The sequence below is a fragment of the Equus quagga genome, chromosome 8 (assembly GCF_021613505.1).
Source record: "Equus quagga isolate Etosha38 chromosome 8, UCLA_HA_Equagga_1.0, whole genome shotgun sequence".
Taxonomy (NCBI): domain Eukaryota; kingdom Metazoa; phylum Chordata; class Mammalia; order Perissodactyla; family Equidae; genus Equus; species Equus quagga.
In genome coordinates this window covers 2,245,441-2,258,093 of record NC_060274.1, presented here as the reverse complement: position 1 = coordinate 2,258,093, position 12,653 = coordinate 2,245,441, and the positions used below count along the sequence as shown (strand labels likewise).

At 50.5% G+C, this 12,653-nt stretch overlaps 1 protein-coding gene across 2 annotated transcripts in view; it reads left to right on the top strand.

Moving 5' to 3' along the window:
• The window catches only part of KIF25 (kinesin family member 25), a 53,508-nt gene that overhangs the window by 1,169 nt on the left and 39,686 nt on the right, over window positions 1-12,653 (top strand). The window contains exons 2-5 of one of the 2 annotated variants that reach the window (XM_046669051.1): window positions 676-741; window positions 8,149-8,271; window positions 10,373-10,511; window positions 12,318-12,421. In XM_046669051.1, coding sequence (XP_046525007.1) covers window positions 676-741; window positions 8,149-8,271; window positions 10,373-10,511; window positions 12,318-12,421 — 432 coding nt within the window. Of the gene's footprint in view, window positions 1-675; window positions 742-7,612; window positions 7,801-8,148; window positions 8,272-10,372; window positions 10,512-12,317; window positions 12,422-12,653 lie in introns of those variants that run through there. The other variant, XM_046669052.1, reaches the window with a different exon arrangement.

The window sequence follows — 12,653 nt, the reverse complement described above, 5'->3', positions numbered from 1 at the left end:
GGGCCTTTGCATGGCTTTCCCTTTGCCCAAGGTTCCTGTGGCTGGCTCTGAGGGCTCTCTTCCTTCTCGGGGAGCCGCCCTGTCTCTGTACTCATACCGCTCTGCTTGAGTTCTGGTGCTGCCACTGTCCCAGCTTATTAACTCCATCCACTGGCTCATCTCTTTTCCCCACCAGGATGCCAGCTCCATGCCTGACGTGCTCACTGCTGCGCCCGCAGCACCCAGACTAGTGCCCAGCACAGAATTGGTTTCTAACACATGCCTTTTGAATAAATGAATAAAAGGATGGAAAGTAATTTGGGTGAGCGGGGTCCTCAGAGTGGCTCCTTTCAAACTTTGCTGTGCGTGCAGGTCACTTGTGTGCACCTGCATGCAGACAGGATGAAAACGCAGACTCTGGTCGACTCGGGGTGGGAGCGCCCAGGATTCTGGGCTTCTAGCAAGTCCTCAGATGCTCCTGGGGTCTGGGGACCACACTTGGAGCCATGGGGTCATAACACAGGGTCGGGGAGCGAGGCCCTCGGCGTCAGAGGGGCCCCCCGCTTCTGCTCCGGCTGACCTCTCCCTGCCGTTCTGTGCTTGCCTCCTGTCACTTGGTCCTCACTCTGACGATGGAGGTGACCCTGACGCGTGTCACGGTGGTTGACAACTCTCCTTTTGGATCCTTGGTTGTAGGCCAAAGAAGAGAGGATAGTTGAGCTGGAGACTGAAAATGCCATTCTTCACCTGAAACTGGCAGAGGTACTGTTCTCGCACGTCATGCACACGGGGTCGCGTGTGTCCAGCAAGTGGTGACCAGGTGGTAAAGTCCGTTTTCTGTCCTTGTAGAAGAAAGAAATTGACGGGGGTCCTTGTACTTTTCCTTTTTGCTGTCCCATGGAGCGGCGTGGATTCTTTCATTGATGTTTGAAGTGTCTTCCCCTACTGAACAGGTTTTTGTTCCAAATCCCTGTCTCTGTGCTGGAAGGGCTTTAGTGGGTAGTAAATTGACAAGGCAGCTGTGCATTTTTACAGCCTTGTTGAGGTATAATTTACGCACCGTGAATTCACCCCGTTTCCGTGTGCAGTCGCGTGTTTGGTGAATGTGTCGTTGCACAGCTGTCACTGCAGTCAGCGTGGACCGTCACCTGCACCCCTAAAGATTCGCGTGCCGTTTCCCTTCTGCTTCCCCCTCCTGCCCCCAGCTCCAGGCAACCACCATCCTGGGCAGTTGGCCACTTTGACCTTCTGGGCTAAACCTTTGCCCGACTCTCCCCATGTCGTCCGTCCACCTCACCAAAAAAAATGTCCCTGGAAGTCGGCTCTGCCCAGTCCTTCTTGCAGGTTTGTTCTTTACCTTTAAAAGGAAGGGCGTGCAAATGGAGAAAGCAAGGTGGCTGGCGATTCTCTGTGTTCTGAGACGGTTGGCCGTTGCTGCCTTTGGCAGGCTGAGAAGTGGCCCCCCAAAGATGGCAGGTGCCAATCCTGGAACCTGTGTACGTGACGTCGTCTGGAAAAAAGGTCTTTGCTGTCAGGATTAAATTTGAGATGAGGAGATGATCCTGGATTATCCTTGGGGCCCTAAATGCCGTCACAAGTGTCCTTATAAGAGGGAGGCAGAGGGAGATTCGACACACGGAGGAGAAGGCGACGTGAAGATGGGGCGGGGAGATGCATGAAGACGTGAGCGACACAACCAGAGCCAAGGAGTGTCGGCGACCGGCCGCCAGAAGCTGGAAGAGGCCAGCAGGATCATCCCTTTGAACCTCTGGAGGGAGCCCGGCTCCTCCAGCACCTGGATTTTGGATGTCTGGCCTCCAGGACTAGAAGAGAATAAATTAATGTTGTGTTTTTGGTTTTTTTGAGGGGTGAGGAAGACGGGGCCTGAGCTAACAACTGGGCCCATCTTCCTCTATTTTGTGTGTGGGGCGCCACCACAGCAGGGCTTCATGAGCAGGGTTTAAGTCTGTGCCCGGGATCAGAACTGGCGAACCCAGGGCCGCCAGAGTGGAGTGCTCAAACTCACCCATTACACGACTGGGCCGACCCCAAATTAATGTTGTTTCAAGCCTCTCCATTTGTGGTGATCTGTCACAACAGCCGTAGAAAACTGATATACCAGCATCAAATGACTCTTTTGAGTTCCTCGTCTTTAAATGACGACCCCTTTAGAATTCTCCTTAGAGTCAGGTCCAGGGGGTCTTCAGACTCCCCAGTCTCCTGAATCACCCCGTCAAGTTTCATTGGAAAAAATTAGTTGCTGCAAATTTCCAGATTAATTTAGGCCTGTTCATACTACTTCCTAAATTAAGTGAATATTAATTTACACGTTCATCTGACCGGCGCTTCCAGGTGCATTTCTGCATGTGAATGCATGAAAGACCCCAGCCTGTCTGAGCCTGAGCACCCCTCACCACATCTCTACCGCGTCTCACCAATGCTTTTTGCCCTGGGTACCAGAACCTTCACCACAGGGTTTCAGAGGAGCGCTGATGAGGGAAGATGGGAGCGGTGCTTGGTGGATGAGGCTGGTGTCCAGACAGCAGGACCCCATGCAGCCGAGGTCACCTGGTCCTCTGCACGCTAGTCCAAGAGACCCCTGCAGCTGTAGCTGCTGGAACCCAGTGTTTGGAGGAGTCGCACAGGCTGCAGGTCAGAGCAGACACAGATGACGGCCGTTTACCACCTTCTGTCGGTCGGGGTGGCTTTAAAGCGCCAACAATTTTTCCAAGCATCTTTGAGATGAAATTTTTTTTTACATTTAAGATCGTTAGGCATAGAATGCCAGATAAAGCCTGTAATGTTGTTGGCATTTGTATTGTAAGTCCCCTATAGTCTTTTGCTCATTGAAAACAGGAAACCTTAATTTTTGTGGCCCATACTTCCTTCCTCCTCGCTCACAGCCTCCGACCTCACAGCTCAGACCCTCTGAACCGAGATGGAGCGGACAGAGCGTGTTCAAATGACGGATCTGACGCTACAGGCCTCTGCGGTGAAGCGGGTTCTCACCTGGACTGCCCAGGCCGTGCGGGGAGGGACAGCTGTCGCCTGCCGTGGGCAGGGTGGATGGTACGCAGTGGCTTTCTGCCTTCCCGCCCTCTGCAGGGTGGTTCATCCTTTCCAAGATTAATATCCCTCTTCTCAGGTTCTCACTGTCCTAAAATCAGCCCAGTGTCCTCTGCCCGATCACCAATGTGCTTATATTTACCCACTTTCCTCCTCAGTCTCCCCGCGTGTCCCTGGGTCTGTGTCACTCTGCCATCCGTGCGTGTTCCTGTGTCAGCACCTCAGGATAAGCTTTCTTTCTACTTCTCCTAAACCAGCCCTTGAAGCTCAGCCAGCCCCACTTTCCGTATAAGTTACTTGAATGCTCTGTTTTATTTTTCTCTGAATTGCTGTTGCACTTAGAGTCAACATCAGAGACTTTAGAATATAGTTTTTCATATTTAGATGTACATTATTTTTTTTTTTCCAGAGAGAATCTGAGCCTAATGAGTTTTGGGACTTTATTTTGGTTCAGTTTTTTCCTTAGTCAAAGAAGAATAGATATAGTTCATCTCTCTCTCTCTCTTTTTTTTTTTTTTTGGTGAGGAAGATTTGCCCTGAGCTAACATCCATAGCCAATCTTCCTCTTTTTGCCTGAGGAAGAGTGGCCCTGTGCCAGTCTTCCTCTGCTTTATATGTGGGACGCCATCACAGCATGGCTTGATGAGCAGTATCTAGGTCTGCACCCAGGATCCAAACCCACAAAGCCCAGGCCACAGAAGTGGAGTGCACAAACTTAACCACTGTGCCACCTGGCCGGCCCTGATAGTTCATCTCTTAATGTCCCTTAATCTCTAATTTGCCGACAAATCTTTGCTCACTCTACCCTTGGTATCCACTACATTTAATACAGTGCTGGCTGCCCAACAGGTGTTCAGCGTATTCTTTATAATCCCCCTGATTGACGGGTTTCTTCTGAGCTTCCCTTTTTTATAATTTCTCTATTTAACTTGTTTACACTTCTGAAATTTTCCCATCAAGAGTAAATAGATTTTCCAACCTGATCAGTAGCCCTTCTCAGCCGCCATCTTTGAATCACGTTGACTCTCAGACGGATCACCAGTGATCTCGACCCAGCTCTTGGCATAGGAGAAGAATTGGGTTTCATGAGCATCAGAGCCAAAAGCTTCAGTAAAAAGAAAGCATTCATCCTGATAAATTGGGGTCCAGGGAAAACATTGATTTCAACCCCAGTGTGAGCCAGAAGGAATCCTTGATTCTCGCTATTGAAAAGAATGAGCAGGTTCAAAGAATATCATTGTGACAATATGGACCTTTGATTTAGCTTCTCCCCTGAAGATTTAGAGGGGAATATCCTAGGAGGTACAAGTGGGATCCTTCCAGGCCTTATCTCTGGTATTTATCTGCCATCTCCTGTCCTGTTGTAAAGATGAAGGAGGAGATTGAATGATATTAAAAGTTAACAAAAATCTCTTTCCCCTCCCTGCCCTCATCAGATGTTTTTTACGGAATTCATTTCTTTAAGTATCCTGTGGCTGTCCTGCTTTTAAGGTATTGGGTGGAATTAAGTCCCAGGCTTGCCAAGGCGCCACAGAGCAACTGAGCCACGTCCAATAGAGTTGCTATCTGGGTTGTTTTATTTCCTTTATGTCACCAAGGAGGAATTAATGCCTGCGTGGCTGTTTGCTGTTGTTTCAATGTGACAACAGCAATGCCTTGAATTTCCATATCACATTTCTTCCAAGCTCATCAATGCAAGAGAAGCATTTTCCGCCATCTTTGGCATGGAGGCAAAGTCTGCTGGATTGCCTTATATAAGTGTTATCCTGCCATCTTTGGCTTGGAGGCAAACTGGCTGGCTTGCGTTCAGAACCCAGATCTGTAACCTGGCCTTCCCACCTGGGCTTGCATGGGGCTGCCACTGTCCAGATGACTGTCAGGTCGTCTCTGTCCATTATCTATTTTAGAATGAATAATTAGAGCACATTCAAATGCCAATCAGATTATGTTTGGCAACAGGGAAAGATATTAGTGAGAATTCAAGCAGAGGAAGCTATTAGTAGATTAATTAGACAAAAAAGGCCAAACTGAGATTCCTGTTCATCGTGTGTTTCCATCAGGGCCTGAATTCTGCCGGATGTGGCAGAGCAGACAGGAGAGAGGCAATTGCTTCCCCTGCAGCAAGACACCTGGAAGTAGGCTGACCGGGGCTGAAAGGCGCCTCCATCATGGGATCATAGCTCTCCACTCGGCCAGCTTTAGCCATTGTCTGTTTCCTAGACCAAGTAGCTGCCTACTATGAAGGGTATCCATTGTCTCATGCTTCCAAGATGGCTGCTGGGGCCCCAGGTGACACATCGCGATCAGGTAGTGGGAAGGAAGAAGGGTCAAGGAGACAAGGGCACATGCCTGCCAAGTCTGTCTTAGGTCATTTGCTCAGAGTCCTACCCACTGACTTCTGCTGACATCTCACAGGCCAGAACTGGGTCGCATGGCCGTCCTACCTTTAGCGAGCCTGGGACATCTAGGTTTTAGCAGGGCCGTTGATAAACTAGGGGTTCTGATAGGAATGAGGGAGGGTAAGCAGCTACTGGGTAGACAGCCAGTGGTCTCTGCTGTGATACAACTGACCTCTGCACAGAATCTTAGCAGTACTGAGGTTGTTTTTCCTCCAAGATGTAAATATCATGACATCAGCCGGTGCTGGAAAAAAACACACTCAAGTCCAGTTAGCACAGAGTTTTATAGCCGGACTTTGGCAGTTTCTTGTTTTTGCATCATATTGGGTGTGGTAGTGAAAGTGGTCTCCACGTAGCTCTCGTGGATCTGGTTTTCTCTTAGAAATTCTAAACGCCGAGCTTTGAAATGATGTCCACGTTCCCTTTTAGTATCTATCTTTTCCAGAAAATTCCAGATTCTTGACTTTTTATAATCTTTTCTTTTAAAGAATGGTTACATTGCCGCGTGAAAATGTCCAGCAGTGGTTAAGTTTGGCATGCTCCACTTCAGCAGCCCAGGTTTGCTGGTTCGGATCCCTGACACGGACCTACAGCACTCAGCAGCCATTCTGTGGTAGCATCCCACCTACAAAATAGAGGAAGATGGGCACAGATGTTCGCTCAGGGACAATCTTCCTCAAGCAAAAAAGAAAAAGAGGAAGATTGGCAACAGATGTTAGCTCAGGGAGAACCTTCCTCTGCCAAAAAAAAAAATGTCCAGTGACCCCATTTCCTTCCTAATACGCCTGGCTCGAACCTCTGCCTGGAGCAGAATCCATCTCCCTCTCTATCCCACTCTCTTCCGGGGGCATCAGCACCCACATGAGCAACCCCCCTGCCTTCCCCACTGAGTTCTTTCTCTGCTCCTTTCCACCCATCCCACGTCATTGCTGGACCGACCCACGTCTACCATCACAGATTCAGACGCATCTCTTTCTGACCACACAAAGTTTGTCTTGAAGAACGCTCTCTGTTCTTGGATTTCATTAGGATCCTCAGTCGGTTGATCACTTCACTTTCCTTCCAGCAGCCCTCCTGTGACTTCTGGTCCCTCGATACTTGGATTTCTCATTCCATAATTTCAGTGGCTCCCTTGCAACTCTCCAGGCCTCTCACACCAATGGTCTGGTGTCTCTGCTACCTTAGACCCCGGCGCTCTGTACATCCTGCCGTTGGCCTTCTAGTACTCACACCCGAGCTTCTGGAAAATATCACACAAATAGGAAGATGGGTGCCATCAATGGACACTGGCACCATCTCTACTGGGATTGAACACCATGCTGCAATCCTGTCTCCATAATCGGGTTACTCCTTACCCGCCGAGAAAAGCATTTGAAACCTTCTCTGCTCTTCTCCAGTCTCTGCTCTCCGCAGCCTCCTCGTTCTTGGCCTCCGAGTCCACAGACAGCGCAGCTTCCTGCTGCCCAACCTGTCCTGTCTGCACACCTGCATCCTCTCAGTGTTGGCTGAGGGCTTGCTCTTCCCGCTGAGACCAGCGCCGCCCCCAGTGCTCCCGACTGCTCGGCTGCTGGGCCCTCTCCTCTACAGCTGGCCTCTGGAGCAGGTAGTTAGCATTCTCGGTCTCCATCACTTCACATTTCACTCCGTCCTGCTCCTGCTTCCGCCCTGGCCTCCCAGCCGCAGTTGGCGTTCTTTCCCTGCTCTCCTTCTCCCGTGGACCATGACACGTGGTGCTCTCTGCTCTGTCATCCGTCACCTGCAGACTTGGAAACCTGTGCTCCCAGCGCAACCTCCCTCGGGAGCCCTGGGGCTCTGGCTCCTGTTGCCCGTTGAGCGTTCTCACCGGAGGGACCAGGTGGGTGACTGGCGTGTCCCACACTGACCTCAGAGCTCCAGGGGGCAGCTCTTCCTCTCTTCTGTGCCCTTCCCGAAGATAAGAGAGCTCCTGGTAGTGAAGCGGGCCCATGGCCCATATTTCTTGGGGCTTCTGAGCTGTGTGTCTGAATATTTGCATACAGGATAACTCTATTTTATTACGTCAGTGATGAAATTATGATGCATATCGTTGTTAGTTTAACTGTATGTTTTTGCCATATGGGAACGTGACGTGTGGTTGCGGTTCTGAGGGAGGAACCATTCCCCAGTGTTTCCTAGCTTATATGAACATCGTGCGAGAATATAAACATGTAAATAAACACCACGGGAAAGGAAACAACACGAAGCAAAGATCCAGACTCCTTGCCTTCACCCGGGACCTGAGTTAGAAGCAGCCCCACCGCCAGCGGCTCAGCCAGGAACCCGGGAGCCACGTGGGCCCCATGTCCCCCCACCGCCTTCACCTCCCAGGATCGCCAAGGTGCCTCCCCAACCCCCGTAGGAGTCTAAAATCCAGAACACCACCGGCTTTCCTGCCGCTTTACCCCTTCGCCCATCCTCCTCCACAAAATGCTCAAGTGATGTCTTTAAACCTGAATCTGGTCTGAAAATCCTGCTGCTGAAATCCTCCAGTGGCTCTGCCAGGATGACTCCTGGGGCTGGTTCCCTGCTGTCGTCCAAGTTATGTGGCCAGGCAGTGTCCCCTCCTAGGCAGATGGGGACACAGGGGACAGTCAGTAAACATTCTCTCCGCGGAGAAAATGCATCTGCCTCGTGTCCAAGATTTTAAGACTCAAATCCCCCTTTTATTTTTTTTTCTGGACCACAGTACCAAGAAATGACGGGGAAAAGCAGCCACGCGGCCACCCGCTTCTGCCTCCTGTGCGACCAGCAGGAACGGCTGCAGAGGGGCACCCGCTCCAGCCTGGCCCAGCTCTGCCGTGTCATCCAGGTACAGGGGCTTCCCCGGAGGCAGGACTCCTGTTTGCAGAATGACTGTTTGTGTTGACTGACTCAGAGAGATTATTTCCTGGTGGAGTTGTGTAAGCTGTGCCTGTCACCACACATCTGCTCTTGTGGCATCGAAAGCAGCCTTAGTCTAAGGAAGCAGAGGTCTTCGGTGTATCGCGTGCAGACATTCCATTCCAGGTGACCCATCTGGTCTTCTTTACGAGGTTATAAAATCATGACTGTTTTTATGATCAATTGTACATGTACGTGGTATTCGCTTTGGGAGTCCAGCTTTCCAACAGTTTTTAAATAGAAGACTAAACCTCAAAAAAGCACATAGGAGTGGGCTCCTGAGCAAAAATAGGAAGGAAAAATACCTTTTGGCCATGAGAGGAATTGTTTCAAATAGCTGGGGTCGTGCTGTGTCTTGTAAGTTTAATTTTGTAAGTCAAAGTGGTGCTCGCGTTTGTTTTGATGCCAAATGGTAGGGACTGGTTTGCACGTGTCAGGTTGAATAGAGCCAATTCAGCGTGTCGTCAAAGGAGGACTTTTCAGTGACTGTAGTTTCCAGAAGAAAAGTTGTCATCCCATATGGTACCCTGGCAGTTCTCCAAGGTGAGGCTGTGTGGGATATTTTTATACCTGTGATTGTTCATCTGTTGCTATAAACAGTGTGACCAGGGTGAAACTTAGAAGGGAAAAAACCCAGATCCTTATTGCAACAATAAAAACACCATCTGTAAACAGGATTAATCTGCCCTTAGAGGGTTTTTTCCCCCTTGAACTGCTTTAGTATATTTAGAATGGATTTATGTAAAATTAGTTCTTCTTTTTTTTAATGCCTCGCTTAGGGAACTGTTTTATTTTATTTTTTTGTTTTTTTAAAGATTGGCCCTGAGCTAACATCTGTTGCCTATCTTTTTTTTTCTTCTTCTCCCCAGTTTACCCAGTACATAGTTGTACATTCTAGTTGTGAGTGCTTCTGGTTGTGCGATGTGGGACGCTGCCTCAGCATGGCCTCATGAGCGATGCCATGTCCACACCTGGGATTCGAACCAGCGAAACCCTGGGCCGCCAAAGCAGAGCGTGCGAACTTAACCACTGGGCCACAGGGCCAGCCCCTGTAATTAATTCTTATTCACTTCTGAGTAAAATTAAACCATCTTTGAATAAGGTGTGTAACTTTATCTGCATCCTATATAATAAAAATATTTCAATTTAGTTTTGATATTTTATCAAAATCTTTCCCAGACGCACAGAAGTCATCTCCATTTTATAGAAAAAAAGACTAAACCACAGAAACAAAAGAACATTTCTTTCGGTTCTGTTGTGATCTCAGGATTTCAGTTTCTGATGCTGAGTGTTAAACAGTAGGGCGTCAGGCCTTTCATTCTGTGGGCCTGTCGTGTCTTCGTGCCAAGAAGCCTGCACATAATTTCAGAAGGAAGAGAGAGTACATTACGTATAGGATGCCATTTATCAGTTGCATTGTTCCCAAACGTTGCTAAAAGCTTTGGGAGACGTCCCTGGAATTCTGTGATGCTCGTTTGTCTGGTGAGTGGATTTCCACGGCCGCATTGTTCTCCCCGTGTGCTCATGACAGTCTGGCTTCCCGCAGGTGGGCTGGGTAATAGATTAGAGCTTTGTTTCCATCTCAGGAGGGTGACGTGGAGACCGTGCCAACATCACACGGAAGTAAACAGCAGGCGGAAAGATGTCCTGTGTCCAACTTTCCTCGCTGACAATGAGCTGGACTTCCTACGGAAATTGGGGAAATACTTGGTTTTCTTAAATACTTCAAACAATAGATAAATATATAAAACCACATATGCTGCTTTGCAAAGCGCAAATGCTCCATCTGTTGAGTCAGAATGTCTGCCAGGGAGCCTGGGCCCGTGCGTTGTTTCAACGTTCCACAGGCGACGGTGACACTGTCTGTGATGATGAACTTCGCTTTAAGTAGATTTAGTTCACAATAATGTGTGACTGTCTTCCCCGTGCGGCCGTGTCCTCACTTGTAGACGCTTCTGTAATTCTTGTCTGGTTATGCTGTGTGGTTAATACAGCTGACTGTATCAGTTGTGCGTGTTCTTACTTTATAGAAAGTGAAACAAGACATAAAGGAGCTGCGTTCCTCTTTCCTGGACCTCCTGAGAGACTGCCAGGGCCAGCAGCAGGACTGTGGCTCAGAGATCATGACGGCCGTCCAGGGCACACAGCGGCACCACGAGGCTGTGCTGGGTAAGCCGGGCCCCCGACCCGAAACCAGCCCGTCTGCGTTGCAGGAAGACCCCTGCAGCTCTGTTCAGACACACGGCTGTCTAGAATTTGTTTCCATTCCTTGGGCTTCTTGCTGGCGACTAATTCAACAGGCAAGAATAAATCCCCAGGAACTCACCAATGTCTTGAAGTGTCACCACTCCCAGGGCCGCCTCCTGCCCTCCCCCCATCCCCGCCCCTCAGGGAGATGTCCCTGTTCTCTGGGGGACCTCAGAGGACTTTCCTGACCCTGACGCTGTGGCTGAGCTGGCACCTGTGCCCCTGCTGAGCCTCCTGTGTCGGGTTTCCCTAAAGCCTGCTGTCAGGTTTGGTTCTGTCACCAACTCTTTCTTCATTTCTGAGAATTCCCCGCAGTTTGCTCGTATTTGGTTATGATGGGCTTGTTATCTTAAACTGCCACACGTCAAGCCCGCAGAAGGTGCTGGTGGTGGTTTTAACCCCCACCCCGGCCAGCACCGGGTGAATCCATCCCATCCTCGCTGCCGGGGTCTGGTGCCCACTCCGTCCCCACCACGGAGCAGTCACAAGGATGGGGACGTGGTGAATTGTTCATTCTGCTGTTATTCCAAAGTACACGTGTGCAAACCTTAAAAATCACACTATTCTGTTAGGGCTGACATTTAATTTAAAGAACTTGAGTACCAAGGGTCTCGTTTTGTCTCTTCATTACACTCAGTTCCATGACTTCCCCAAGGGGTCACAGGCGTTTGCGCCTGTGTGTGCATGTGGATGTGGATGGGCGTGTGCATGTGGATGTGTGCACCTGTGTGTGCATGCGCACCTGTGTGTGCATATGTGCACATGTGTGCATGTGGATGGGTTGTGTGTGCCTCTGGGTGGGCGTGTGCATACGTGTGTGTGCATGTGGTTATGTGTGCACATGTGTGCATGTGGATGGGTGTGTGTGCACCTCTGTGTGCATGAGTGTGCATGTGGATGGGTGTGTATATGTATATGTATGCCTGTGTGGTCTCCTAAGTTGTGTGCTCCAGCAAAAGGGACAATAGTGTCATTTTATGAAAACTAGTGTACCTAGGCTTTGGAGAAGTGAGGGTTTCACAGAGGAGTGGAAGGGAGGAGAGGGGAGCAGCCATGCCCCTCAGGGAGTGTTGGCCGAATGACGACCCAGCCGCTAGTCGACTCCCCACTGCAGGTGCCGCACGCACACCGCTCTGGGAGTCAGCCGGGAAGCGGAATTTGCCCGCACCTCACACGGGCAGTCCTGCTGCCACCGGACTGAGCCTGGCATCCAGGTGTCCCGCAGGCGGGCTCAGCCGGTACCTCACGGAGGCCCTGGTGCTTTTCTGTCCAGTCCCTGTCGATCCTTCAGCATCATTGCAGCAGAGGGTCCTTGTGCTCATCTGACAGCTAAGGACGTGGCAGCCCACAGATGCCACTAAGACTTGATAGGGCCAGAAGTCAAGCCCAGAGTACTTCTGGTACTGGGCTCTCGGCAGAAACCTGCAGGCAAGGAGACGTTTTGGTGGCCATGTGAATGATTTGATGAGAGCCACCGAATGGTTACGTTTCAGCCCACAGGCGGCCGTGGCCCGAGACCACTGCATGAGCTGTGCTAGGGATCAGCGTCCACGGTCAGGGCACAGCCCCCCGAAAGGGCAGAAACACACCCCCAGCCCCACAAACCACCCCGGCTGACCCAACTGTTTTTAAAAAGCTCCTGGACTTGGAGGCAGTGATTGGAAGTCATCTGATGGCTCCGTGTCCTGTCAGAGCTCATTGTGACTTTGGGTAAAATTGTCCTTTCAGCATGGCAGTCCAAGGCGGGGTGCCTGGAGCAGTCCTTACGGGAGATAACCGAGCGATATCAACTGGAGAAGCAGAAGCGGAAACAGCTCCACAACCGTCTGGTGGTGAGCGTCACTCGTGGGAAGTGCATCACGTCCTCGCCTGGCGGTTCAGAGGAAGGTGCTCCGGGGAGAGACATGAGTGAGGCCGTCCAGCACGTGCAGAAGCCTTAGTGGGGACGCACGGGGGTGGGAGGGATGGCCAGAGGCTGGTGTGGCCAGAGAGGGCTGAGAGGTGGGAGCTGAGCACAGCCGGGCACAGCGCCAGGACACAAGAGGCCCGGAGGACGCGAGGGAG